General features: G+C 42.2%; 3 protein-coding genes across 4 annotated transcripts; all 3 read left to right on the top strand.

Annotated features, from left to right (window-relative positions):
• The first annotated feature begins 290 nt into the window (after positions 1-290).
• On the top strand, positions 291-13,394 carry eda (ectodysplasin A). Of its 2 annotated transcripts, none has more exons than XM_071525281.1 (8): positions 291-688; positions 8,236-8,335; positions 10,468-10,506; positions 10,834-11,010; positions 11,394-11,428; positions 11,548-11,599; positions 11,762-11,892; positions 12,196-13,394. In XM_071525281.1, exons 1-8 carry the CDS (start codon positions 374-376, stop codon positions 12,454-12,456), a joined length of 1,110 nt encoding a protein of 369 aa, XP_071381382.1. In that variant the 5' UTR covers positions 291-373; the 3' UTR covers positions 12,457-13,394. The 2 variants fall into 2 exon arrangements, with proteins under 2 accessions (XP_071381382.1, XP_071381390.1); XM_071525289.1 differs by having other exon boundaries at positions 11,762-11,886.
• Positions 13,395-13,780: 386 nt separating this feature from the next.
• On the top strand, positions 13,781-16,147 carry LOC139648852 (tumor necrosis factor ligand superfamily member 13B-like). The gene is made up of 6 exons (XM_071525093.1): positions 13,781-13,997; positions 14,123-14,213; positions 14,331-14,387; positions 14,483-14,595; positions 14,696-14,840; positions 15,260-16,147. Exons 1-6 carry the CDS (start codon positions 13,809-13,811, stop codon positions 15,373-15,375), a joined length of 711 nt encoding a protein of 236 aa, XP_071381194.1. The 5' UTR covers positions 13,781-13,808; the 3' UTR covers positions 15,376-16,147.
• LOC139648842 (transforming growth factor beta activator LRRC32-like) lies at positions 15,269-18,811 on the top strand. Its single transcript, XM_071525081.1, has 3 exons — positions 15,269-15,384; positions 16,170-16,335; positions 16,512-18,811. Exons 2-3 carry the CDS (start codon positions 16,195-16,197, stop codon positions 18,372-18,374), a joined length of 2,004 nt encoding a protein of 667 aa, XP_071381182.1. The 5' UTR covers positions 15,269-15,384; positions 16,170-16,194; the 3' UTR covers positions 18,375-18,811.
• The last annotated feature ends 6,980 nt before the right edge of the window (positions 18,812-25,791 follow it).

Here is a 25,791-nt window from a genome sequence, read left to right on the forward strand (position 1 = left end):
CGAGTAATTACAAAACTAACCATAAAACACAGTTAAGGGAAGTGGCAGATAAGTATAAGGGCACATCATTCTCACACCATCTTCCACCAGCTCTCAGAGGCTTTTGCAGAAACCGGGTTTGTCCATTAGGTGTCGCTCAAACACCGCACCTGGCCCGCCCAACCTCTGGCCTGGATTGCCTGCCTCGTAATTGTCTTGGACCAATCACAGCCGTCGTAGGCGGGTCTCCATTGTTACTACAGATACTCGAAGAAGTTTGCACCGACCTGCTGCACCTATGAGTCTCTATGTTAATGAATAGCCGTGGCCCGAGCGAGACAAACGACTTGATTATGCCGAGATAAACAGCATCTGACTTGCTCTCTATCCGATAATGGCATGCGATGGTTCTTCTAGGGATGATTTCCCGGACAAAGTGATGCCCAGACCACCTCCGTGCACGTGCAACAAGAAGTGCAAGAATAGGAGCAGCAGTGTTGTCTTCCTGGGATTATTCCTGCTGTCGCTGTCTCTGCATGCTATCACACTCGTCTGCTATTTGGATCTCCGGTCTGAAGTAAAAAAGGAAATATTCCACCAGAAAAGGGACTCGATGTTGACTCTGGGGGGAACGGATCTGGCCGACCCGGCGTTCGCACCCGGTCACCAGCGAGTGGACTCCAGCAGCAGCCGCGGAGAGGGTCATGAGGTAAAACATCACATCAACAAAAAAAAACCAACAACCCAACAACAACATCAAAAGCAGCAGGACACGGCAGCCGCCAGACGTCTCTCCAGACCCCCCGAGTCCCATATAGGCGACATTGTTTTCATTCCTGACACGGGAGGCTGTTCGTGTTCATTCACCTCCGTTCAGGTCTCCTGTTCCGTATCGCGGTGTCAGGTTTTGTGTCTGCTCTGTTATGGCATGTTTCTGGGCAAGTTATTTTACAGTAGCCTGTCATGAGTTTTGCCAGCTCGGTTTCCAGATAAATAGTTTTTTGAATTAGTGCTCCCGTGTGTGTGTGTGTGTGTGCGTGAGCCAGCCTCTTGGACACAGATGCAGAAAGGTATAAGCTTTTTTAGTCTGTCACCCGGCCAATGTCTCCTTACCTGTGCCAGTGCAGGTAACCACAGCCAGGAGGCAACTCAAGGAAGTTGCAGGCACAGTCCAAAATTTGCTAACTCCATCATAGAAAATTAGCTACTGTGGGGGGGGGGGGGGGGAACCTGCTCCTTTTTCTTCAGAAATTGCTTTATTTTTGTTATTTTTTTATTATTACCAAACACACATAACCGCGTTTGTCTTGTTTTCATAGCTGTGCCCAAACTGAGAGAGAGAGAGATGCAAAAAAGTTAGGCTCGGTGCCCAGCTGGATTCACAGAGAGGGGTCAGTCAGTGTGCTGGAGCAGGTGGACGGAAAATTAACTGGATCACCAGCAGGTGCAAAGCCCAAGGGCTGATGTAAATTCATCAGGACTTAGATGGGCAGTTGGTACTTGGAGCAGGGCCAGCCTCGTCTCACATGTGTTTTCTTTTCTGGCAGCGGGCTGATTGAATGTTCATTGTGTTGTCTGTGGCTTTGGCAACTGCACCCCCTCCCTAATTTCATCAGTACAAAGGGACCAAGTGTAGGTCTCAACTTTGCATCCCTTGCTCAATTAGCTCATATGTCATCGGTTGTGTAACCTTTTTGGGGGAAAATAATCCTCTATGTGGGGCTTTGGCCGGACTGGAGACATTCAGTTGTGTGAAATCCTGCTGTTAAACTTGAAAGTCACTCCAAGGAGTTAACGTAATTTAGGAGGCAGTGATTTCTCTTCACCAAATATTCCAGAGATCCAGATCTCAGGTCCATTCTTAAGCGGTTTTATTATTTGTGTTTGCTTCTTTAACATTTCCCTTTCATAAGTGGCAAACTAAGCCTATTCATTTAGTCCTCACTATGTCTTTTGCTAAGCTTATTTTAGATAGTAGTGGTTTCCCCGGTTAAACCAGAGTGAGATGGGCCTGGTATTCAACCCAGATGGTGATGCTTCATGAGGTGAAAGACTGTGGCCCAGCTGTAAATATTTAACAGGGCTGTGATGCTGTCCCTGCCAGATGTCTGCATTAAACAACTCTGATTACACATCCCACAGTTTACATAGTTGGAGAAACAGGAGCATGTGGCATTTGGACGTAGCGGCCGCACTTGTTAGCTTTTGAGACATTTCCTTTGAAGAATTTTTTTTTATAGACCTAAACATTGTTTATTGGAATTTTCACACAAGTCAACATCAAAGGCCCTTCAGAAGCATCAGTGAGATTTGATGTGATATGCAGGTATACAATCAAGAGTAACTGAATATGAAAAGTACACATTTAAAAACAAAGAAAAGGAAAACAAATAGGTATGGCAACAAACAAACATACACGCTACATATCAGACATACCACACAGGGAACACATAGGCTTGGCTATCATATAGTATCGGTGTATCGGTGACTAACTAAATCAGCATAGTGGTGGAGCTGTTTTCTGAAAAAGATGGGTTGGGTGGTGTGGCCTCTCAGCATGCAAAGAAAGCTTTCCGCACCTAATTTAATTTGGCAGTAGATCCCCTTACTGTCTCTGATCCCTGGAGAGGGAGAGCACTGAGCTCTTCAGCATTATATTTCGGGAGGGGCAGAGCGGTGGAGGGGGTAGGGGTGGGGGGTGGGGGGGGTCTTCTAAACAGTTCTGTAATGGCAGCAGGCTCATTTGGCATCTCAGCTGCCCCAGACACAGTTTAAAAAATAGCCGACGAGTTTGCAAGGATGGACAAAGCCACATTATGTGAGGGAGAGAGGCTGAGTAGAAGCAGGGTATAACTGCATCTGTCACAAATAAGTTCAGCTCTGGCCGTGGGTACAGTGAAGGGATCTCTAGTTTCCACTGGGTCGGTCAATGCGTAGCCAAATCGACCGTGATAACGTGTGGCTTTATCCTCCTCTTAGACAGCTTCTAGTGTTAAACAGATAGCCTATGTGATGCAAAAATTGCATTTGCTCATAAGAGATCATGACGTAATGGAGGGTATACGCTCTGTTAATAAACCAATAGGTGTGGCCTCGGAGAGACTGGCGAACTGGCTCACAACATGGACAAAAGTATGAATCTGTAAATACCTGCCAAGGGAGAAATTCTCTGAGTGCTCGTGGAAAGATGCAAAGGTGTTTTCAATGCATAGACCTCGACTTGTAAAAGTTTTGATGCCACAGTTTGACCATGAAAAGAATACCCCATCCTGGTGATGAATTTTTCCAGCATATTTAGTTTAATCTATTTATTAAAATGTTCCGTAGTTTTAGTCTTAGATTTTTATCCAGTTTTAGTTTTTGTTTAGCTTTAGGCAACAAAAGCTCTAGACATTTTCATCTTGCCTTTTGCTTTGTCACATCCATGTAATTCACATTTTTATCTTTTTTTTGTCTAGTAGCGCTCCGGCCATTACACTCATTTTTACAGAAACAAACACAAGTGGATCAATTAAGGCTAGGTCTTGCTTTTATACTGAAAATTGGGATAATTTATACATACACCCGATCTCATGTAAACAATTGTAGATAAAACGCCCAGATAAAGGTCTAGGCTATATAAGCTGTAATACTACAAGCCTCTAATCATTTTTCATAATCTCTCTGTGCACAAGGGAGTGGCTGACTAGTATGTTGAGTTGTTGTTGGAGTGATGCGAGGGAGACTAAGAAAGTAAGAGAAAACAGCTTATGCTTTCTAACCAAATGTGAAAAATGCCACCCATACATTTTATGTAACATATGGCTTTCTCACAATGGTTTCAGCATATTGAATATCTGTCAGCATGTCTTTAAAGTTTCATTTCATTACATTTCTGCAGATAAGATATCAAGTCCTTTTTATTTGAAGTTCTGTTATCTAGTTTGTCTCACGTGAGAAAATATAAGGACAAAAACTGAGAGAATGAACACCGCTTCATCTGGCAGATAAGGAGATGGGAGTCACGGTTTCTGGGACTAAAACTAGTGTTTTGCAGGTCACACTGCCATTTAAACAGTTTCTAGATGCTCTAGTTGTCCCAACAATGACTCAAATAGCGTAGCAGGAGGACAGACAATAATGCATTGGGAAAAAAATAGAAACATTTTAGTAGGATATTCATCTTAACAGTTGAGGCCTGCAGCTAAAGATTAGGTACCAGTGTTCTCTTAAAGATAGGATCATTTAGGCAGATTATACCTGCTGCTAAATCTAGGAAACATCTCACACTTACTCAGATCCACCTAGCTGCCTGGCATGAGAGCAGATGATTTGATCATTTACGATCTGGGCAAGGGAAGTGAATGAACAATCTCTCCTCTCAACAACCACAGTTGATATGCCCTTGAGCAAGGCAGTAAATCCCAGCTGTCCAGCAGTCTGTGCGGTTCCCAACAGTAAAAAAAACACTTCCAGGTGTGAGTGTGTAACTATAAGTTAGAGGTGTGAGTGTGTTGCTGGGTATTCCTGAATAAGAGCAAGTGTCACTCTCAGTTACCGTAACCCTCATTCACCCAACCTGGGTGAACAAAGCTAAATAGACGTCGTTCAGCAGAGTGATTAACTGTGTTCGCTCAGATCATTTTCTTGAGCCTAATATTTTTCTTATAACCAGTATATGAAATAATTTCTCCTCTGATGTATGCCTTCAAAGTCTCACAAAGAACAGATGCTGAAACATCTGGAGTCTAGTTAATAGCTATTAAAAAAAGGCAGTTTGATGGGACACAAAGTCCTCAGCAGCATTCGTGCACTGGGGCGCCGGGGTGGGCTGTCACCCCCATCAACATCTAAGTTAATTGTGACCAGTGCGTGATCAGTTATAACAACAGTGTCATATGCACAGATGGAGGGAGACTATTTTTATATCAGGGTTTGATCAGCGTGGGCAAAGGTGTGATAAAAGCAAAAGGCAGATGACGCAAAAACATCAGGGATTTGATATGGCAGCCTCCTCCATACAAGATTGAATTTCCTTGGCAGACACAAATGGCATAGTCTAGCAGACGAGCAGTCCAGTAAAGGATTTTAAGCCCAGAGTCGGAATGACCTAACAAAATAATAAATTGTCAAGGCATTAACAGCATTAGGACAGCAAGCTTTGCCAGCAGTGTTGCAACAATTGGAAATGTGATCGGCTGCTGACAGGCAACATTTCCCCAAAGTTGAGCTCCACAGCTTTCTCTCGCTGACGATGGCCCATGGAAATCACCCTGGCCTTCCAGAGAGACGAGCTCCCGATGTCGACTGAGGTACGGACGCGCCTCTCGTGCTATTTAAGAAGAAAACAGCAACACAAAGAAACTGTCATTGTTCCAGCTGGACGTGTGGATCACAAGAGTATTATAAATCTTTTTAGTTCTCGACAGTATGCATGCCATTGAAGTTAGTAATGCCATTAGATCAGTGATGGGCAGCCAGCGGCTCGCCAGACTTCATCTGGTAGCTGCACCCACCGGCCCTCAACTCACCTTTACCTCCTCAACTCTGAAACCTCACATTCTCTCACCAGCTGGTTAGTGGCTACATTTCAGGCCCAGTCCAAGACTTTGTGGCATTTTACAGCCAGAGCTTCTGTATGTATTTGTGAGTGAAAAAATGTGAGCTAAAAACTTTATTGAAGACATCATTTCCAAATAAATATGCTAGAGGTAGTACTTTATTAACTAGTCTGAAACTTAAACAATGTGAGGGGATTTATATACATATATATATATATATATTTGTGTGTATATATATATATATGTGTGTGTGTGTATATATGTATATGTATGTATATATATATATATGTATGTGTGTGTATATATATATATATATATATATATATAGTGTGTGTATGTATATATATGTATGTATATGTATATATGTATGTTTGCAAAGAACTGTTAATATGGGGGGGGAAATCTTGTGATCGCAAAATTACACATCCCTGGAGTGACTGAAATTTAGTCATATCCTCATGGAGCTACAGGGAAGCGCGTCCTCTGTGTGCAACAGCACCCCCCGCACTTTGAAGATTTGAAAGCCCTCTAATTAATAGCATTTTTTCCCTTGTGCTGAAAAAGAATGGTTTACTCAATAGTTGGCACTTGGCATACATACCAACACGTTGTCATCCTGATTTACTGTAACTCTGCATGCCTTTGAAGGGTATGAAGGCTGTAAATGCTGTAATGAAGTGAAATGAAGCAAACACAATCCTTTCTCATAGGCACTCCTATAATAGAAGTAACTGACTTTCTTTTAATCTGTGAGCCTCCATCTCATGTTTTCTAAAACACAGAGCGAACCCGTTTGGTAGTAGCCTAGCAGATTGTTTGTTTGTTTTTTGTCGTTCCGATGGAGCTTAATCTTAGGCCAGAAATTGGCTGTTGGAATCATGTTTGGCTGTCAGAACAGACGAAAGTGTAATGCCATATGCCTGAACATACACCCAGAATCCTTTGAGGGGTAAAAGCCCCCTATATGCCAACAGCTGGAGTGGAGATGTGGAGACACCTGCACACCAAATGAACAGCAAACGTCGCTGCTCGCGGGAACATCTGGAGGCCTGTGTGTCGATAAACCATTCCAACACATAGTTCTCCATCAGGCTGGAATTCCCGTGCTTATAAGGTCAGACATGGTTGGCAGCTGGTCAGGGATGTGGACTTTAACTACTCTCAGCTTGCCCGACACAGGCGGGGGGAGGTGTTTGACATGATACAGCTCATCCCACTCTGGGGGGTTCCACATCTGAGTCGAGGTATAGAAAAGACCCGAAACATAACTTTTCCTGTCTGCCTTCCTACAGTCTTTCAGTGGCTCTGCCTGAAACCACACAAAGAGCCATGGAGAGTTCATGCCGCATTCAGTAGAATGATCTGTTTTCTTGCCGTGGGGTTTAACTACTATGTTTACTCGAGTGTCACAGATGGAAACGTGGAATATGTCATTTAGTACCCAATTGGGTTAGGCCCACATGGAAATAAGAGGTGAAAGTGCCTGTCAGCAAGCTTGTATGCCTGATTCGTTCCTAGAAATAAGATTAAATGATACATCATTATTTATCATTATTTGATCCGTGCTAAGGTGCTGCGCGTGTCACTGCTTGGGAGATGTCAATTACACAAACTCCTAGCAGATGTCCACCACAATACCAGTTATACGCCTATTTGTCCTCAGCCAATGACAGCCTTTATGCCTGCACTTCTTACCATTTTTTACTCTGACACTCCAAAGTGTGACCGACAGTGATCTCTTAGGCTGCGAGGCTTGACGAAAAGAAGGCTTTGGGTGGTCTTGTTGTGTTACCAGTGCAGAGTTTCTTTGTCTGCCTGGTTCTGGGAATCCTTCAAAGATGTGATCACACACTGGCTCTCTAACAGAATGTGACTTTGAACAATAGCACAATCTGCATTTAGGAACTCTGAATCCTTAGGAGGGACATTTTATTGTCGGAGCTGGTCATGTTTGAATAAGTGCTGGGCGGTTACAGTCAGGTCAGGACGTCCTACAGAGTTCATGTGAATGTAGGTCGACCATAACTAGTCATATAAGAACACAGGCATGCGGTTTGTCCCGCCAGTCACTCACCCATGGGAACATCCCACCGCTGTAGCATAGCCTTTCCTGTTTTTAGGGATGAGCTCAGACCAGCTACATCAGATCCTTTCTTCAGCTCCATTTTTTAGCTTATTCATGCCACTTCTGAATAGGGCTGGAACCAGGTGCCATATGAATGGGTATTGCTCTCAGATTAACCACAATTCATGTCCTCCTTTTGTATAAAAAGGTGAATTTTAGAGCAGTCGTGTCCAGGTGACTGTCTCAAGCGGCAGAAACACAGACAAAAGTGACTTGGGTTACAGGATGGGTTACAGCCCCAATGGGACAGACAATGACTTGGCCACGAATGAGTGTGCTGGCTGGCAGGGTCTCACAGTTTTTCAAATGCCCCAAGTTGTCTTTGTGCAAACATTATACCCCAAGAATAGAAAAGAGCACTTGTAACATGGGTCTCACTCTCAAAACGTCGTATCACTTATTTCTTTTCTTTGTTGCACACAATAATTAATTAAAGGTGATCTCTCTATATATCTCGACTATAAATGTAAAAAAAAAAAAAAAGCCTCTGTGTAAAGAGTGGGCCCCATGCTCGCTCTTGGATTTTGTGGGGGAAAAAAGAAAGAATTTTTCCATACTCTCAAACTATTGTTTTCTTTTGTCTTTCACCAGGAGAAGTTACTCCACAGACATAGCGACTTCCACGCCACAGAGGATAGCAGGGGCATAACTCAACGAGCGAAAAGGAGCCCGAGCAAACAGCCAGACTCGGGTATGGGCTTTTTTTTTTGGTTGTTTTTTTTTTTTTACCACCTTTCACCACTGTTATGTGTTCTTAGTCATCAGACCTTGATGTGGATGTCATGTGCTCTTGGTGATGAGACCTTGGCCACACTGTCTCCAAGTCCTCACGGTACTCTCCTTTCATTTCTCCAAAGCTCAAACCTCAAATCCAATATCAGAACAACCTCAATGAGTGTCTGTCTTTATACAAAGTCTATAGGCCCTCTGTGTTCGTCAAAGAATTCAGAGCTTCAGGACTTCGAGTGGGCACATAAAACCACAAGCAAGCGTAATCATTGCTCTCCGCCGGTGCACCTGTATCAGTGTTGTTTCTGTGTTTATTTAGAGATCAATTCAAAATGGTCTGATCCTACAATAACACTTCAGCAATGGTTTCTCTAACCCTTGTTTGTTTGGAGGGGATTTGGTACAATGTAAATACCAGCCTTATGGTGGGCTTAAGGCTCTTAAATTTTGAAAACAGTTTGTTAATGGTTTCTCACTTTTTGTGGAATTGATTTTTTACTGCTTAGTGCTTACTTAACAAAGCAGCTCCACCACATAATGTTGCTGAGTTTATAGAGCAAGGGATTAAATGGAATGGGATTGATTATTACTTGGATAGCAAACAAGGAAAACAGAGTTTGGGAGGGTTTCACCAATTTGAAACAGACAGCGAAGCCTGTGTTGATTTCCCCCGTCTCAAAATAATATCAGATCCCTGAAATATCTTTTGTATCTGTTAACCGAGCAGATATAGACTTTGGAACCCAACTGTGTTATCGCTCCAGCCCGAACCATCAGAACATAGACATGAATTAATCATTTCATGGAACAAGCAGTCATTTTGGGAAACCAGGTGGCCGGTTTTAAAAGGAGTTTATCAGCTCCGAGACTTTGATGTCTTTCATTAATTTCATTGATTTGATTTATCACAATCAATAGCTCAACAGAAAACCATATGGTCAATATGCTTGAATTTGCTTTTGTAGTTTTTGTTTAGAATGTGAGCTATGCAAATAAAAAAGCAAGCCTTTGAAGTCCCATGTCTGAGTGCAACAAGTGCAGCATGATCACAAGGCATTCCAATGTCTGTGGCGTGACACTGAATACTTGGGGGGGTGGGGGGTTGGGGTGGGGTGGGGGGGGGGGGAGTTTAGTGATTGTGTTTAAATTAGAAGAAAAAACTCACCTTTGAGACTTTCTACATAAATCAGTAAAGTCCCGAGCCTCTAAACACTAATCATTCCCAGGTCTCTCCTCTGCTCTCAGCACACAGACAAAGGCTTTTGTAATCTCAGCCTTAGATGTGTGTTTTGTGTGTGAGTGTGTGTGTGTGTGTTGTGTTTGCGCGTGCATGCATGTGCGTGCATGTGTGTGTATGTGTGCGTTCTCGGCACTCCTAACGGGCACCAGATTCCAGATAGGGCTGCTCGTTAAGAGAAATCCATGCGGATGCATCCAGTCATTTAGCCAGAGGAGAAACACTGGCCATATGTTTGAGGGGGACTCAAACTGTGAGGTTTTAAGGTTAAATGGCCTTTGTAGTTGTAATGACATGGTAAACACAAGAGCAGCGAGACGGCTTTTTGAAAAGGATTCTTCAGCTGCGCACATAGCCCCACACACATACACACACAAACACACACGCAGATGCACACAAGTGCATTTTCTTTCAAGCATTGACATGGATGCCCCACCAACATCCATGCACGCACACACATACACATGGTTGTAAAGGCGAGACACACACAAACACATGCACACACACATGTACACACACTTTCATCTGCATTCCCCATCTGGGCTTAATTCAAAGAAAAGGATTTTGGCAGGATAAAGTATCTCTCTAATGATCTTCTCCAGTTCCACTGCCTGTGAATGCTTAAGGCACTTGTTCATACAGAGGAGGTGAAACCACACTTACAAATTACTACACTAGAAGATACCGCAGACTGACATACCTCCACTCAATTGCTCATTGCAGAACATCTGAATCTGTTATTTTAGCCTATTTAGTATACCTACACGGAATGAGCTGGATACTCTAGATGTTATCTGAGATGATAATTGTTCAGAAGACCATTTCAAGCTTAATCACACTGTTTTTGTTTCTTTCAGAATCAACTGGAAAGGAAAGAAGGAAAGAGAAGAAAAAAGGTAATACAAAATGCAGCCTAAATTTCAGTTATCTTTTTCATTGATTAGACCGCTGACTGCTGCTTTTTGCTTTCTGCTTTCTGGCAGTATCCCTAAGATGTCATCCAATATCGCAATCCAATAACCATCTTGGCTCAAAGTGAATGATAAGCATTCAATTTTCCTGATTCTATCCTCCAGGAAAATGAAAGAATGCTGCACAGAATTCTCACTTACCCTCTCGCCTTTCCTGTATCAGAATTTACAGTCAAAAACTGTCAAAAGATTAACCTTTTGAATGCGCTTGTGCTTTTCGACTGCCAACCATCTTGCTCTCTGTCTTCCCAGGGAGGAAAAGGTCTCCAGGTGCACAAGGCCCTCCTGGTCCCCCAGGTCCCCCTGGCCCACAGGGGCCACCGGGCATCCCAGGAATCCCCGGCATTCCTGGGAGCAATGCTGTGGGGCCAGCGGGACCGCCTGGACCCCCCGGCCCTCAGGGGCCTCCGGGCCTTCAGGGTCCAGCAGGTATAAAGCTCTGTTTATACAAAATACATATGATATGCTCCGCGATGCAGCCAAGCCCGGTGCTACAAGCCAGAGTACTTGAAAACATCCACGGGCTGAGAGAGATTTGTTCTTAGATTGAGGGCCTGTCTAACACTTACAGCACAGTCTTTCTCCGCATGTCGGAGTATTCCCACACTACAAGAGAGCTCAAGTTGTCAAAATCAATGAACTCACTGCCTTCACATGAAATGATTTTAGTGCAGGATGTCAAACATTGTGTGGGATAGCAGTGATCCATCTTTAAACTATGTCATTGTTTGTTTTGTTTTAACTATCGTCTCTTCTTTGTTCTTCGGCAGCGTTGTTGGCCAGCATTTGATCATGTCTCTTTCTTGTTGCAGGGGCTGCTGATAAGACTAAAGCAAGGGAATTCCAGGTATCGTATGTCACATATTGAAATCTAATTGTATCCTACATTGAATCCCTAATGGAACAGAGCTGTTCTCATGTGTTGTATCGAAATTAGTCACCATGGATCTACTGTATGTTTTTCAGCCAGCAGTGGTTCATCTGCAGGGGCAGGAAACAACCATCCAAGTGAGGGAAGGTGGGTCTTCTATCCTTCTATCCATGTTCAGCTATAGTTAGTGTCATTACCAGGCTCATGTTGCACACACAGCAGAGGGATGAGCCCTGGTTGTAGTTAAAATAAACACAGCTGAAAAGTGTTTTTGCTGACGTTTTTCCTCTTGTTTCTCATGATGTTTAGATCTGTCTGAAGGCGTCCTGAGGAACTGGAAGATGGTGTCCATCCACCACCGTGTGTTTAAGATGCACTCTCGCTCTGGAGAGCTGGAGGTGCTGATGGATGGTGTCTACTTCATATATAGTCAGGTAGAAGTGAGTACGGTCCTTGACCTAACTCTTATACTTTACAGTTCAAAATGTACAGAACTGTCAGTTATTCTGTAGTGTAGCTCATAAAAATCTGTGTTGGCTTTGCTCGTCCGTAACGTCTGGCATAATGCGTTACAGTGCAGCACACACTAAAATATTTCTTTTCCCTCTCCTCATGGCTGAATGTGAACTTCTATAACTCAAACCCTCGTTATTTGAAACCGTTTCACCTCTGAATAAGCCTTTAAGAGTTGTATCGACTGCCCTTCTCAGTCTTGCGTATTTTATGTCTTCCCTTCCCACCAGGTGTACTACCTCAACTTCACCGACATTGCCAGCTATGAGGTGATGGTGGACTCCACTCCGTTCCTCCGCTGCACCTGCAGCATCGAGACGGGCCAGCGTAAGTTCAACACCTGCTACACGGCTGGGGTAAGCCTGCTGCGCGCCGGCCAGAGGATCTCCATACGCATGGTGTATGAGGACACGCTCATCAGCATGACCAACCACACCACATTCCTGGGAAGTGTCAGACTTGGAGATGCTCCATCTGCTGGACACAACTGATCACTACACAGCCACCGACCCTGTTCAGAGTACTAAACAGAAGTTGCTCATGATGGCCACATCAGTCCAGAGTCATACTGTCTTTTCACCCTGCCAGTAGTTGCTGCAAGGATTGATAAATTGATTAGATCTGTGTTTAGAAGCAACTTCTAGCTAAAGCCTTGCCCTTTGAGACCCTGTTCAGAAGATACTGTAAGCCTTCTGTTGATAAAATTTGAGGAAGCCTGTTTGTGACGTTGGTTCACTTTCACAGTTCTGTATTTGAAAGGACAATATAGACTGTTATGCTTCCTGTGACATAGATTCTGTGCAAAATGACAAGCCTTGATGAGCCAAATGTCCTTTTTCTCATCAGTCAAGCGTTCTTATTTATAGTCATGACTTTGTTTCAACACATAGACAGCATCTCTCTTTATATCAAGGAAGGACACTGCGCTGACAGATACTTAATATTTACGTACTTTTAAGTGCTGTTGAATGATAATCTTGTATCTCCAAACACATCAGCTATTCAGACACTAAGAAAAACAACATTGTACCTTCAGATTGTATACCATGCCTTTTTAAAATTATCTAAGGGGTTTTAAATATGCGGTTTAAAAAGGGGGTTTCAGTTCCATAGACCCCTGGGTCATAAAAATGACGTAGAATATACAAAATCATGTAAACCTTCAGTGCAAAGTTACAGTGCAAGTACAAAGTTATCCAAGCATAGCAAAGACAATCCATCAAAACTGGAGTTATAAGGTATTCACGGGACAACAGCACTATATATTTGCGCACATTTGCACTACAGCATCCCTGCAGAATATCAGAGTGATATGTTTTGTTACAATGCTATTGTTTAGTTACCGTATGAATGAATCCATGTTGAAAAATGATAGTTATGTTTATATGTCACTGTACATATTGTATATAAAATGGGATATACTTTTGTAAATGGATTTGATTGATGGATTAAAATGTTTCATTTTCTGTCTAAAAGCATTTGTCTGTCTTTGGTGTTTTTGCAGCCAGTGGTATTGATTTAAAAGGTTACAACTTCTCTTTCATATTGGACTCCATTGGCAGAAGTACTGACAAGAACAAATGATGTCCTTTGAATGAAGCCTTTGTCTATATTAAAATGCGGCTTTTACTTAGACTGTGAGTTTCACAATACACTGCGAATTTGGCTGTAATCTTCATACAATCTAAATGAGTTCCATCTTGAGAAGTAGAGAGAGAGAAGTGGAGGAGATAGTTCCTCATTTAGAAACTCATTTTGAAACATTTCAAGTTTCCGGGGGTTAACTGATCTGTGACCTCACCCTTTTCAGTAACTTGAGGACATCCAGTCTCCAAGTCTCAATATGCTTTACAATACTTTATTATCACTAACGGCATTTATGTTTTGTCTTAGTCTTTTCCTGCTGTACAGAGCCAGTGTTTTAGAAAATGATTTTCGAAAACTCCAAGGGGACATAATTCTACAATTAAATCAGCCACGTTCTGAGGGAGTCAGTGATGGGAGCATGGCCAAGATGTCTAAAACAAGGGAGGTATGTCACTGATTATACAGGATGGAGTCATCTTGGACATTGTACTACTAAGATTTATGCCATTATCAAATACTCGGATAGCACTGCAATAATAATTGTTATCTAAATGCTCTGTTTTCTCTTAGGACATAAAGTCAAGTGCTTTCCAACAAACTCAAAAGAATTTTCTGAGATTGTCCTTTAGGAGAGTTAAACGGGAACAGGGCGGCTGTAGAGGTGGGTTTTGTCTGTTGAGAGATAAAAATGTGTCTATTAGTTCAAATCTAATCTGGTAGTGAGACCATAAACAGTTTAAGTTAATAAAATAATTATAGGTCTGTTTTCCCTTACCAGTGCCAAAGTCATTCCTGCAGTTAACAGCCAATACTAACAGACAACCATACGTAAGAGGTAAAGCTAAATTCAAGTCTTTGGCTTTTGGCATGGTAATGTCTGCCATTATTTTAGTAATGTCTGCCATAAGCCTATTTTGCCTTTCCCCATAGGAAATGTAACAGTGATCCCTTGGACTGTTGCTGTGCAGCAAGGACATGCAATTTCACCAAAGGGAAACAGAATTGTTGTGCAAGAGGATGGTTATTACATGGTGTTTGGACAAGTACTGTGTCACTTTAGAAGTATAACTCTCAAGCATAACTAAATTGATATTGCTTGTGATTTGTTCCAACTATGCTGCTCATGTTCCGCTTAATTCTCAGGTTTTGTTCGAAAGCTCCGGCGCCATTATGGGCCACATCGTTCGCAGCTGGGGTTCCACTGAATCAGGGATGAGATCAACAGAGCTTTTGCGCTGCTTGCAAGAGATGTCCCAGGAGACTTCTGTCAATACCTGCTACACTGCAGGTCAGTCAGGCACTGCAGTACAGTCCAAAGTTTGGACACATCTGATGCTTCTGCTTAAATGCTTGAAATTAGTTTCTTAGACAAATATAAACAGTGAAGTTGATGCCTATGTATGAATTTCTTTCCAAAGCCTTTGCCTGTCCATCAAGGCAAAGGGCGGCTGCTTTAAAGAATCTAAAATATATGATAGTTTTGTTTTGTTTAACACTTTTTTGGTTACTGCATAATTCTTTTAAAATGCAGAAAATAGTCAAAATAAAGACAAATGTGGTGTGTCCAAACTTTTGACTGGTAGTGTACTACATCCTGGCCTCTTCAAATAATTAGCTTTGCCTGTTCATGTGTTGGATTTGAAGGGCAGCTTTCATGTGGTCAATCCTGATGCTCTCTATTTGAATGACATGAATCCTCTGTCTCAGGCACAGTGAAGCTGAACCAGGAGGACGAGCTAGAGCTGGTGATGCTAAATCAACCTCAAGACGTGATCTCCATGGACGCACACTCAACCTTTTTTGGTGTCATGCAGCTGAACTGAAACAAGGCGGTATGAAAACGATAAGGACGCAGCTCGTTGTGGCAGGATGTAGGCAGCTGACACCAAGCTGTCTGAGGGGACGCAGATAGAGAGACGAGTGACAGCAGTCTACCGTGTCTTGGTGACTGTCATCCGGCTCAGTGATTTTTCTAAATGAACTGTCCAGCCATCAGTCTTCAGAAGACAGCTACTTTTGAAATCATTTTGTATAAAAGCCCAGTTATAATGTGTATCTTTCAGGTTACTCCTCATGGCCTTGTCCTCCTAACATTGTTTATGTGCGCTGCCACCTCCTTTCATCACAGTCTATTTCTGCGTGTCTCTTTATACCTTGCTGGGGGCTTCCCTCCACCGCCACACTGTCTGTTTATTTGTTCCTCTTGCCTATTTTAGAATGGTTTCCGTTTTCCTAAGACTATGGCAGGAACAAACAAAGGTATAAATTCATATTGTGTAGCCGAGGTGTTTTCCAGTTGACATAAAACAGATATCGTGGTATAATTAAAGTTGTTATATATGGGATAATTTGCCTTTGTACAAAACATTACATTTCCCAAATGGACTTTCCTTAAATAACCAGTATTAAGTTTGTATATTTGTCTGATGTGTTACAATTAAAACATATGTGATGACGTTTGATTAAAAGACTGTATTTCCCCAACTCAGAAGGTACTTTCTAAAACCGTTTTTTTGGAAAGTGCTTGTCATGGTAATGTCTTTATTGTGTAAATATAGTGTCCACAATGCCTATCTGGTGTCCACAGCTGTTTTCCCTTTTCTCTTTTTTTATGAAGCACGGCTATAAGAGGGTGTGTGTGAATGCGGGCTCTGACAACAGTAGTGGTACAGTATAACAACAGCAGAAGCAGCAGAGGGAGAATGCTCAGACACACACTCTCTAATCTCCTATTACTCTGGTCACTCGGCCATGACCTTTGCGTGCCATATAATGATCCAAAGGTAGGTTCAAACTGAACCTTTTTAATACATTGTAAAATCATTGCAATGTATTCAAACAGCTGTAGTCTCTAGAGGTGCACCTTTGCTGGTTTTGGGTGAACTTGTCAACTACTAAGGGTGCTTAACTGTGGTTTCCTTGGTTCACTCTTAATCATTCATTCTCCTTTCATTTCAAGGAGCAGTCCTGGCACAACCAGAACCTCTATTCTATTCCTGTGAATTTGGATACGAGGCTTAGAAGACTGGACCTGTCCAATAACTTCATCAGACAGTTGCACACACTTGGTCTGCCATACTTGGAGCAGCTGGACCTGAGTTGCAACCAGCTGGATCTCATCTCCGAAGGGGCTTTTGAAAACCTGGCTCAACTTGAAGAGTTGAATTTGTCCAGAAATGCGCTGAACAACAACCTTGGCAGTAACAGCAAAGCCCTCCAATCCATCAGTAGACTGAAGAGTTTGGACATATCAATGAACAGTTTGAATGATGATGCAGTGGAACTGTACCTTCGAAACAAATCTTCTCTTGATCAACTTAAGATGACTGGTAATGGCTTAACAAGACTCACGCACAACTTGTTCAAAGAGAGCAAGGGCTTGAGGGCCATTAGTATTGATGATAACCTGATAACAGATATAGAGCAGGGGACATTTGAACCTCTGAGCAGATTAGAGACGCTAAACTTGGCCAAAAATAATCTGGCTCACATCTGTGATTTTAAATTACATCAAGTTAAATATTTGAATCTCAGTCGAAATTCAATCGAGTTCTTTGTTACACAAGAAGATGACAAGTTGTACAGGCTTGAAATCCTTGATCTGAGTTTCAACAGACTCATTTATTTCCCAATTGTTCCAAAGATCAGTTGTTTGAAATATCTTTATTTACAGAATAATATGGTTGGTACCTTGAATTCAGAGACGACAATGATATCAGAGGTCAACTCTCTTTATAAAGACATTATAAGGGAGGAAGACAACACAAAAAATATACACTCAAACTGGGGGCTGATGCCATTGGTTTACATTGACCTGAGCTACAACCACTTCAGGTCTTTCCCACTGGAAACTTTGAGCCTTCTCTCGTCTTTGGAAACATTGAACTTAAGTTATAATTGTCTGCAAAACATCATCTGTAATAGTACAAATGATAGCCCATTGGGACACCATCACCAGCTTTTCTTTCCTTCCTTAAAGTACCTTGACCTGCAAAGCAATGGACTTCTAAATATTTCTCCCCACTTTCTTGAGTCTCTCACACAGCTAGAGACATTGAATCTACAGGAGAATTCAGTGAAACCCTGCGCAGCCATGGACCATTCAGAACTGCAAATCCTAAATCCTAATACGTCTTGTGTTGCCTTTGGGGAAATAAGGACTCTTAAACACCTCAACCTCAAAGAAAATGGTATAAAGATGCTTCATCCAAACACATTTGAGAAAACCTCTTTGGTTTCCCTTAACCTTGCAAGAAATTCAGACATGGTAATGCAAGTGGGCGCACTAGAGGGTGTGCAGAGGAGTCTTCAGTCGCTGATGATGAGTGAAATCAACATGAGCAGCTCGGATCTGTCTTTACCCTGCATGCCAGCCTTAACTCAGCTGAACATCTCAAACAACCGTCTCCATGTCATACCCAGCAGTTTAAGTTGTTCTCCTCTTAGAGAAATCGACATAAGAAGTAATGCTTTCGTGTCTTTAAACCATTCTTTGGTTAGGGATCTATCTGTACACCTCGATATCATGTATATTAGTGGGAATTGTTTCAACTGCTGTGACAGTAAGTGGCTGACGATCCTAAATGAGTTGAAGATGAAAGTGCCTGACATTAGTCAAGCTGAATGCATTACAAGAGGCAGTAAGATTAGTATTACAGATTATTTGAGAAACCCTTCAATGTATTGTTTGTTTCATACAAAGACACCAGAAATTAACTTTGGACAAGTAATTATAATTGTTTTATTTGTAACTACAGTATTAACAATGCTCATCATATTCACCAGGAATGTATGTTGCTACCAAAGATCATTTATAGTGTGATATGTAACATATATTGTCATTGTTTCATTATGCACATTGTTCCATTTATGCGTATGGGTTACATACAGTAGGCTAACCAAATACCTTCAGTGAGAAACTGGATAACAGGCTACAGTTAGCATACTTCCTGTGAGTGTGTGTGTTTCCATCACCCATGTTACTGTAAAGAGAGGTGGGGCTGAAAGACTGCTATACCATATAAATAACACAGTGGAGACGGTGTGATCTGACACGTGAATCTACTCTCACTCTGTCCATGCGTGACTCCATTGCACGCTACTAATCTGTGGAAAGTGCATTGTGACCTGTGCAGTTAAAATGTTGTGACTGAAGTTGGCTTTAATTTAACAACTCCTCAACTCCCAAGTTGTTTTGCTACAGTGATGTGCCAATTTATCAAGTCAATGAGATTTGCCTATCCTTCATTGTAATGTTTGTTTTCATATAAAAGTCTTAACCTTGGCGCAATTTTTTTTGACGTCTGTGAAGCCTTGCACAACATTCCCAGAATCTGGACTGGATGTGAACTTTTGAACTAGTCGATACGATGCCAATAAGTGAAATGCCAATAACAGTCCCCGTAAATTTTCCTGGTGAAAGCGCTTGAAGCTGTTAGTCAGATTAATATTTTGAGAAACCGTATCTAAGGAACAGTATTTATCTATTACAATTATCAGTTTTAATCTCTTGACCCCTGACCCCAGGAGAGTCATCTATGTGTCAGCCAAAAATCTCTTTGCAGCCATTGGAAACTTATCAAATATTGTAGTAAGTATAGAATCACATTATACATTGTATTATACATACTATTCTGACATTCCTCACTTTAGAAATATGAATCCCACTTTTCCCATTTTCCTTTAAGTAAATCATTGAGATTTTGATAGAGAGGAATTTCATCAAGTCATATTATATTTGCATCATGCAAAATGAAGGGCTGCTACTGTCGATCATCAACAGTGTGCAGGATGTTTGCCTCACCTAATCCAGTGCTTGAATATGGTTCTGCAAATTTAGAAGGATAATATCCCTCAATATAGCACATATTGATCAAAATGAGGTGAAACTAAAAACAGATTAAATAAACAGATAAACAGACTTTTCATTATGTTTACCAATTGCCCCTGCAGGTCCACAGACAACAATGGTGATCTGTTGCAATTTATGTAACACCCAAAATGCTGGTGAAAAGTGTGAAAAGTGATTCTCATAAAATCCAGCAACAGCTACCAAATGACGCCATTTCAGACAAGACACTACAAACTTCTACAACTTTTCTGCAGAAAATGGACACTGGTACACGTTGCATGAAGACAGGAAAGCTTGATGACTCTTCTTGCAAATAGCGAATCAATGCGTGGTAAAAATGCAGCTTTACAAGGATATTACAGGGATTTTACAAGACTGTTACCGTCTCACCAAGTAGCTCAGGATAAACAATGGGAATAAAAGAGAAAGTGCCGTTGAAGGAGGATATCCTGTTGAGCAATTCCTCATATGGTCATTTTACAACTCCTACACTTGACACATCCTCCTCTTTTAAAGTGATGTAATGTGACATTTTGAAATTGTTCTAATGTATGCCCGTTATCACCGCGTCCACCTGGGTAGAGCCAGGGCTCAGGCTTGTGATTTCAGCATTACTGTCAGAAGAGGTGGGACGAGCCTATCAATCTGGGTCTTGAGCAAGATATACTGCAGGAAATTTCTCTCTTGCCCCACCCACAAGATTTACTAGATCAAGTAGCAGCTTGACAAGTTCAAGCAAAGAGCACTCAAAGAAAAGAACACCGTGCGGATAGTATTAGCTGTAAAACCATAGGAATGCATGTAGCAAATTGTGTTCATTCTTCTTCTTGGTGTTTTATGGTAGTTGGCATTCAAAATGCTGCAATAGCAGCAGCTGGTTTATTAACACCTTATGGTAAGTATTGGAAACTTGTACATAATATTACTGTCAATCTCTACTCCCTCTAATGCCTGTATTTCCACTAAATGCTACTCTAAACCCCATCACTTGAAATAATTAGGCAAGGAATTGTCCTCCATATCCATTTAGGCTTAAGATGATGGAAATCTCTTTCTCAATATTTCCTTAACATTTGCCGTTACATCTTTAATATCTGGGTCCTCTCTGGCTTCCTCTAAACTTCCATAGAGCAGTTCATTGTCACTGCAATATATCTTGCAAAATACCTTGTTTGATTCAGACAAAAAAAAAGATCCTTTTTGCTCTCTGACTGTTTTATCTGTTCCCTTGTCAGTAAAATCTCCCTTGACTTTCCACACTATTCAGCAGCTGTCTCCTCTGCTCGAATTTCACAACTTTTTCCTCCCTATTCCTTCTTGGACACAACGCTGACCCTGAATCAAAGTTTCCTTTACAAAAGCACTCTGCCTGGTTCTCCTTCTGCACGCTATACTCCTGGTAACATCTCAGTCAAGAACGTACATGGCCTCCATGATCCAGATTAATCCTCTCTGCACCATTACGGTGCATCTTTTTCCTCTTTCTCTGTCGATTCAAAGACACCGATGCACACCTGCAACTTTCCTGAATCATTGAGTTAAGTTCCAATCTGTAATAAGGTGCGACTTTGATCACTGCACAGTGTCCATGAAAACAGGGTGCTCCTAAAAGTGTGCACTGGTGTCAAGGAGGTTTTAGGAAGCAGTCTCAGTCTCACTTATTCATTCCCCATGGTTATGGCAGGTTAACTGCACGTGATGGGCTGCAGTCCGGTCGTCCAGGCTTCAACACACCCACCAAAAACCTCCATCAGAATTTTTAGTCCACTGTTCTGGGGGATTAGACAGCCTGCCAGGGCTGCTTAAATTAACTTTAAAAATGTCCCACAAACCAATGCCCCACGACTGGCACCGGAACCACTTCACATTTATTCACCTACAGTGAACGACAGTGAAGGAGAAGCTGAAGAAAGAGCAGAACGCCCCACCACGGTTTTCCTCGAAACAAGTAGGAGGCCTGTTTGACTTTCAAAATGGCGGGTAATGGCTCCTCGTTGTCCACAGGTCGTCAGTAGCTGAAGAAAGAGCAGGACATATTTCATATTCCAAATGAGAAAATCTGACACTATAAAGTAAAATCGTTGGAGTTGCGACATAGGATATCTCTGGACGGTCTTACACGCCCCTGCTGTTATGAAATTGAACCCTCCGTAGACATTTTCATTGGCCAAGCCAGGGACAACTAAGATTGCCAATACCTAAATCACCGATAACGGCTGTCAAGTACGTCAACAAGGACAGGAGGAGAAAAAAAGAAGAGCGCTGTTCTGTGGTAGATAACTCTCCAGATCCAGAAATATCAGCCTCATCTCTACAATAAACCAGCGAACAAACGGTGCTGTCAAACCGCCAATACCCTATTAATATTAATGTTCACCGCCAGTATCATTTACATAATTAGTTGACTAGCTAATTAAAAACCTCCGTTTTCATAAGCAGAACCCGGATTCCTTCGCCGGAGGTACCAGCAGTTAACGCTACCAGCCCCAGTCGTCTCGTCATGACTCCGCAGCAGCTTTTCCAAAAACAGCCGGATCCATCCAACATCACACAGAAATGCCTAATAATTTACAAACTCCTCCTGTTGGAAAATGCTCGGAACACTCTCGATCAAGAACTTCGCAACTTCACCAACAAGGTAGGATAACGTGGGTTAAAAGCAGCCAACCTAACATACAGTATTGGCCATAATCTACATTAATTTAGCTAGCTAGCAAGCACGCCATCTGCATGTCACATCATTAGTTAGCTGCCACACCGATTATCGCTAGCTAAGATGGCCAGCTAGCAAAGTTATGGTAAAGTTGGCTAACGTTAACCGTATAATTGAAACAAAACGTTGTTGATTCGAAAATAGTTGGTGAATATTCTATATCCTGCCTGCAATATCACATAATCTAACGGTTGTTAAACGTTTTCCTCAGGCCTATGAAGAGGTCCAAGGTTTCCTGAATTCACCTCTTCCAACCAGCCTGTACAGTGAAGTTATGAAGGCTGTGGATGCAAAATGCCAAGCTATTGACAAGCTCTTGGCTGTATTAAGAGACACAAGAAATGGTAAGTCAAAGAATAATGGTACAGTTTAGTAACTGGTGTGACTGTCAGGGGCAGGGTTGCAGATGTGCATGTGTAAAACAGGTCAGCCAAGGTGGCAGCACCAGCTGTATCCAACAGCTTGAGTCACGCACACCAGCAAACACAGTAGTATAATTACCTGGGCCACTGCCAGCTATCACATCATGTGGCTGTCCAATGTGTGATTTAGGAAAAGATTTTCAAAGTCTTCATTTTTCAAAACACAATCTCTCCCCCGGCCTTCCCCATCTGTGCAGGTCCGCAATTTTGTCTCCAAGCCTCTGCTGTAAACGTTATAACAAATCAACTTCAGCTACTCAAAGACAAAGGGATCTTGATGACAGATGTTCTCAAGTTTGGGCCCATGCTGCAGAATGTCCTTATGGCGAGCTCCATAACCAAAGCAGTCCAGGTGCTTGGAGCCACATTGTCCCTGCAGCAGTTGAAACAGTTCCTCATCTCCCAGCCTAAAGCGGTCCAGAATGATGTAATGATCTGTAGCATCTCATCTAGCCACAACACTGTCGTTCAGACTACCAGCTCATCCTGTCACTTTAAGGCCAAAGAAAAGGAACATGCTGTTATATTTGAGGAGAAACCCCAAACAGATGTAGTGGTTGAGCCACCTGCCATCATTCAACGTCAAAAGGATAACACAGAGCGGCCACCACTACCACCTCCCATTACAGCTATACTCCCAGAGCTCAGAAACCCTAACCCCATGAAAATAACAGTGAATGCACCACTAATTGGCTGGGGACGTGAGAATGATGTCCAGGTGCAGCACCAAAAACAAACATCCTCTCAGCTGTTGCACTTCCTCAGAACAAATGCTGAAAACAAGGGTGCAACGGAGGTCAGTTTAATCGAGTGGAGGAACAACTTTCAGTACACTTCAAGTTTGCCAACATCACCCACCATGAAAATAAAAAGCCACCAATTCAGATATGACGTGTCAGATGAAAGGAGATGTACTGATGCACTTCCCCCGAGGAAGAAGTTGCTTGTAGAAATGGAAAACCAAGCTCCAGTCTTCAAAGTAAAGCGAGTCGAGTCAAGCGGCTGTCTGACCTACACCTGCATGGTCGCCACCAAGACTGAACTGTGGGATATCGGAGACATCTTCACAGAGGCGAGACAGGAGCCCCCTGAAGCCAGCCCTTCGGAAAAAGAAATGGGCGAAGCATGCCAAAATGAAACCACCGCAAGCCTCCGTTTGAATTCCCGAAGTCTCCAGGCTACAGAACCTGAACCCCAGAACAGTTCTGCTGTTGCAACAACGTCAACGATCAACCGCATAAGCATCCCAGAGTTCCAGATCAGGAAGTTTGAAGAGATTGAGGTTGTGGTGTCTCATATCGTCAGCCCAGGCAACTTCTACATCCAGCATGCAGACTCCACCGTGAATCTGCAGGCCCTTGTCACAGAGTGAGTTATTAGGAGTGGCTTCTAATCTCTTGTCTGTAGCGGCTTTTTCTCAGCTTTTCTCAATCCTCACTGATTTGCTGATCACATTTGCAGGACTTTAAAGGCCCCTTGTCCTTTTTGTTCATTATTTTGTTTGCCTATTACATAAACACAAGGCAAAATTGGACTGCACGCTTTTATAGAATTTTTTTTTTTAAATGTATTCCACATGTTTCTGGTTGTCCGATTATTTTTCTCATTTGCAGCAGCTGGAAAGCCAGTAGTTCACTTTCGGAGCAGATTTGCATTCCAGACATCGGAGCCCATGTAATGGGTTGGTTCCCGAAGCAGGAACAATGGTGCAGGGCCCAGGTGATGAAGATATGTGGGATAAGTGAAGGTGGGCCCAATTTTCATACATGGTAATGATTTTGCAAATACTTACCCCTAGATGGTAGCAATGTCACTTCTGTTGCCTGTAGCCACTGAAGAGGACATTACTGCATATGTTCCTTCAGTTGAAAAGGGATGGATTCTAGTTCTTTTCTGACTTAAACCTATCATGCTCTCTACCTTTCATATGTAAGATAATAATACCACTGACAGTGCTGGGAGTGGGACAGCCATCAAGGTGGAGGTGAAGAGGCTGGACCATGGTGACACTGCCTGCCTGTCTCTGTGGAACGTCAAGGAGCTGACCCCAGAAATGGCCAACTTTCCCCTCCAAGCTGTACAGGTCTCACTGGCAAATGTGAGTGGTTCCATATAGATATTATATAGCCTAAATTTTGGCTTCATCATTTTCAATATGCATTTAAACTAGTACTTGAATCTCTCTCATTGATGAAGATGTTCAAACACAGACATGCAGAGTATCTTTTCCCCCCTTCTCGTTCTCTCCCTCTCAGTATTTGGACTCGTGGAAATGGTTAATATATTGTGTTCCACTCTGAGAGTGTAGCCTGGATTGTTGGCATTTGTCCATGTGATTAGTCACAGTCTTATCTATTGCTCGGTGATAAAGGAAATGAATTATCACAGTGCATGGTATTTAGTGTCTGTATCCTCCCCCTCAGGTGATGCCTGTGAATGGGAAGGATTGGTCTGAGCAGGCAGTGGGCTGGTTTCGAGCAATGGTGCACAACAGGACACTGTATGCCAGGCTTTACCCACAGGGGCCCAAAGTAACAGTGGAGCTGTTCTTGGAGAAGGGAAAGATAGGTGCCATGAGGTACTTAAGTATGAAACACAAGAAATGCATTCTGAATAGTTGTTAACTTATGATTTATGGAATGATTAATAGCATGGGATGGAAGTTGATAACATCACTTTCACATTTATTGCTATTAAGCCCCATTGCACAGAGATCTGTTATGTCTGTCATCAACTTTTGGTTTTGTCTGTCTTTATTGCTTGGATGTTTTTATGTTTTCTTTTACTATGTTGGCTTCATAATTACCCCCACAGGGATAAATAAAAGTTTTTGTTTTTTTTGATTGAATTGAATATCTAGCAGGTAGATGTTATCACTGGAAACAAGTGTGGCATTTTATTTTGCCAACTGTCATTGTACAAATGATGTATTTTTATGTGTCAAGATGAAATATAGCACCTGAATGCATCGTTCCTTTTTAGTAGTTCAAGTGGGGAGTTATACAACACAGTAACTGTACAATGGTGGTGTTTGTTCATTTCAGGAGAGGTGCACCGCTGTCTTTGAGACTGGCCCAGAACGGACATGCAAAACATGACAAACTGAAAAATGTTGGTGTCATAAAACGAAGTGAGTAGCTCTACAGTTTTGGAATGTTTTAATTTTTGCATCTAGGTGGCAGTGTAGCCTATGTATGACCGATGCAGCACTCTCATTCTCATTCAAAATTTTAATGCTTTGCTTTCTTAGGCA

This window comes from Centroberyx affinis, unplaced genomic scaffold, assembly GCF_046629955.1.
Source record: "Centroberyx affinis isolate AG114_WGS23_722 - 3 ecotype Tasmania unplaced genomic scaffold, CSIRO-AGI_Caff_v1 ptg000108l_1, whole genome shotgun sequence".
Classification (NCBI taxonomy): Eukaryota; Metazoa; Chordata; class Actinopteri; order Beryciformes; family Berycidae; genus Centroberyx; species Centroberyx affinis.

Coding starts and splice junctions, on each gene's coding strand:
- eda (XM_071525281.1), top strand. CDS start 374: ATGGCATGCGATGGTTCTTCTAGGGATGATTTCCCGGACAAAGTGATG. Junction 10,507..10,833: donor AAGGAAAGAGAAGAAAAAAG/GTAATACAAAAT, acceptor CTGTCTTCCCAG/GGAGGAAAAGGTCTCCAGGT. Junction 11,011..11,393: donor GGGCCTTCAGGGTCCAGCAG/GTATAAAGCTCT, acceptor TTCTTGTTGCAG/GGGCTGCTGATAAGACTAAA.
- LOC139648852 (XM_071525093.1), top strand. CDS start 13,809: ATGCTTTACAATACTTTATTATCACTAACGGCATTTATGTTTTGTCTT. Junction 14,596..14,695: donor ATTACATGGTGTTTGGACAA/GTACTGTGTCAC, acceptor CTTAATTCTCAG/GTTTTGTTCGAAAGCTCCGG. Junction 14,841..15,259: donor CAATACCTGCTACACTGCAG/GTCAGTCAGGCA, acceptor CCTCTGTCTCAG/GCACAGTGAAGCTGAACCAG.
- LOC139648842 (XM_071525081.1), top strand. CDS start 16,195: ATGCGGGCTCTGACAACAGTAGTGGTACAGTATAACAACAGCAGAAGC. Junction 16,336..16,511: donor TGCCATATAATGATCCAAAG/GTAGGTTCAAAC, acceptor TTTCATTTCAAG/GAGCAGTCCTGGCACAACCA.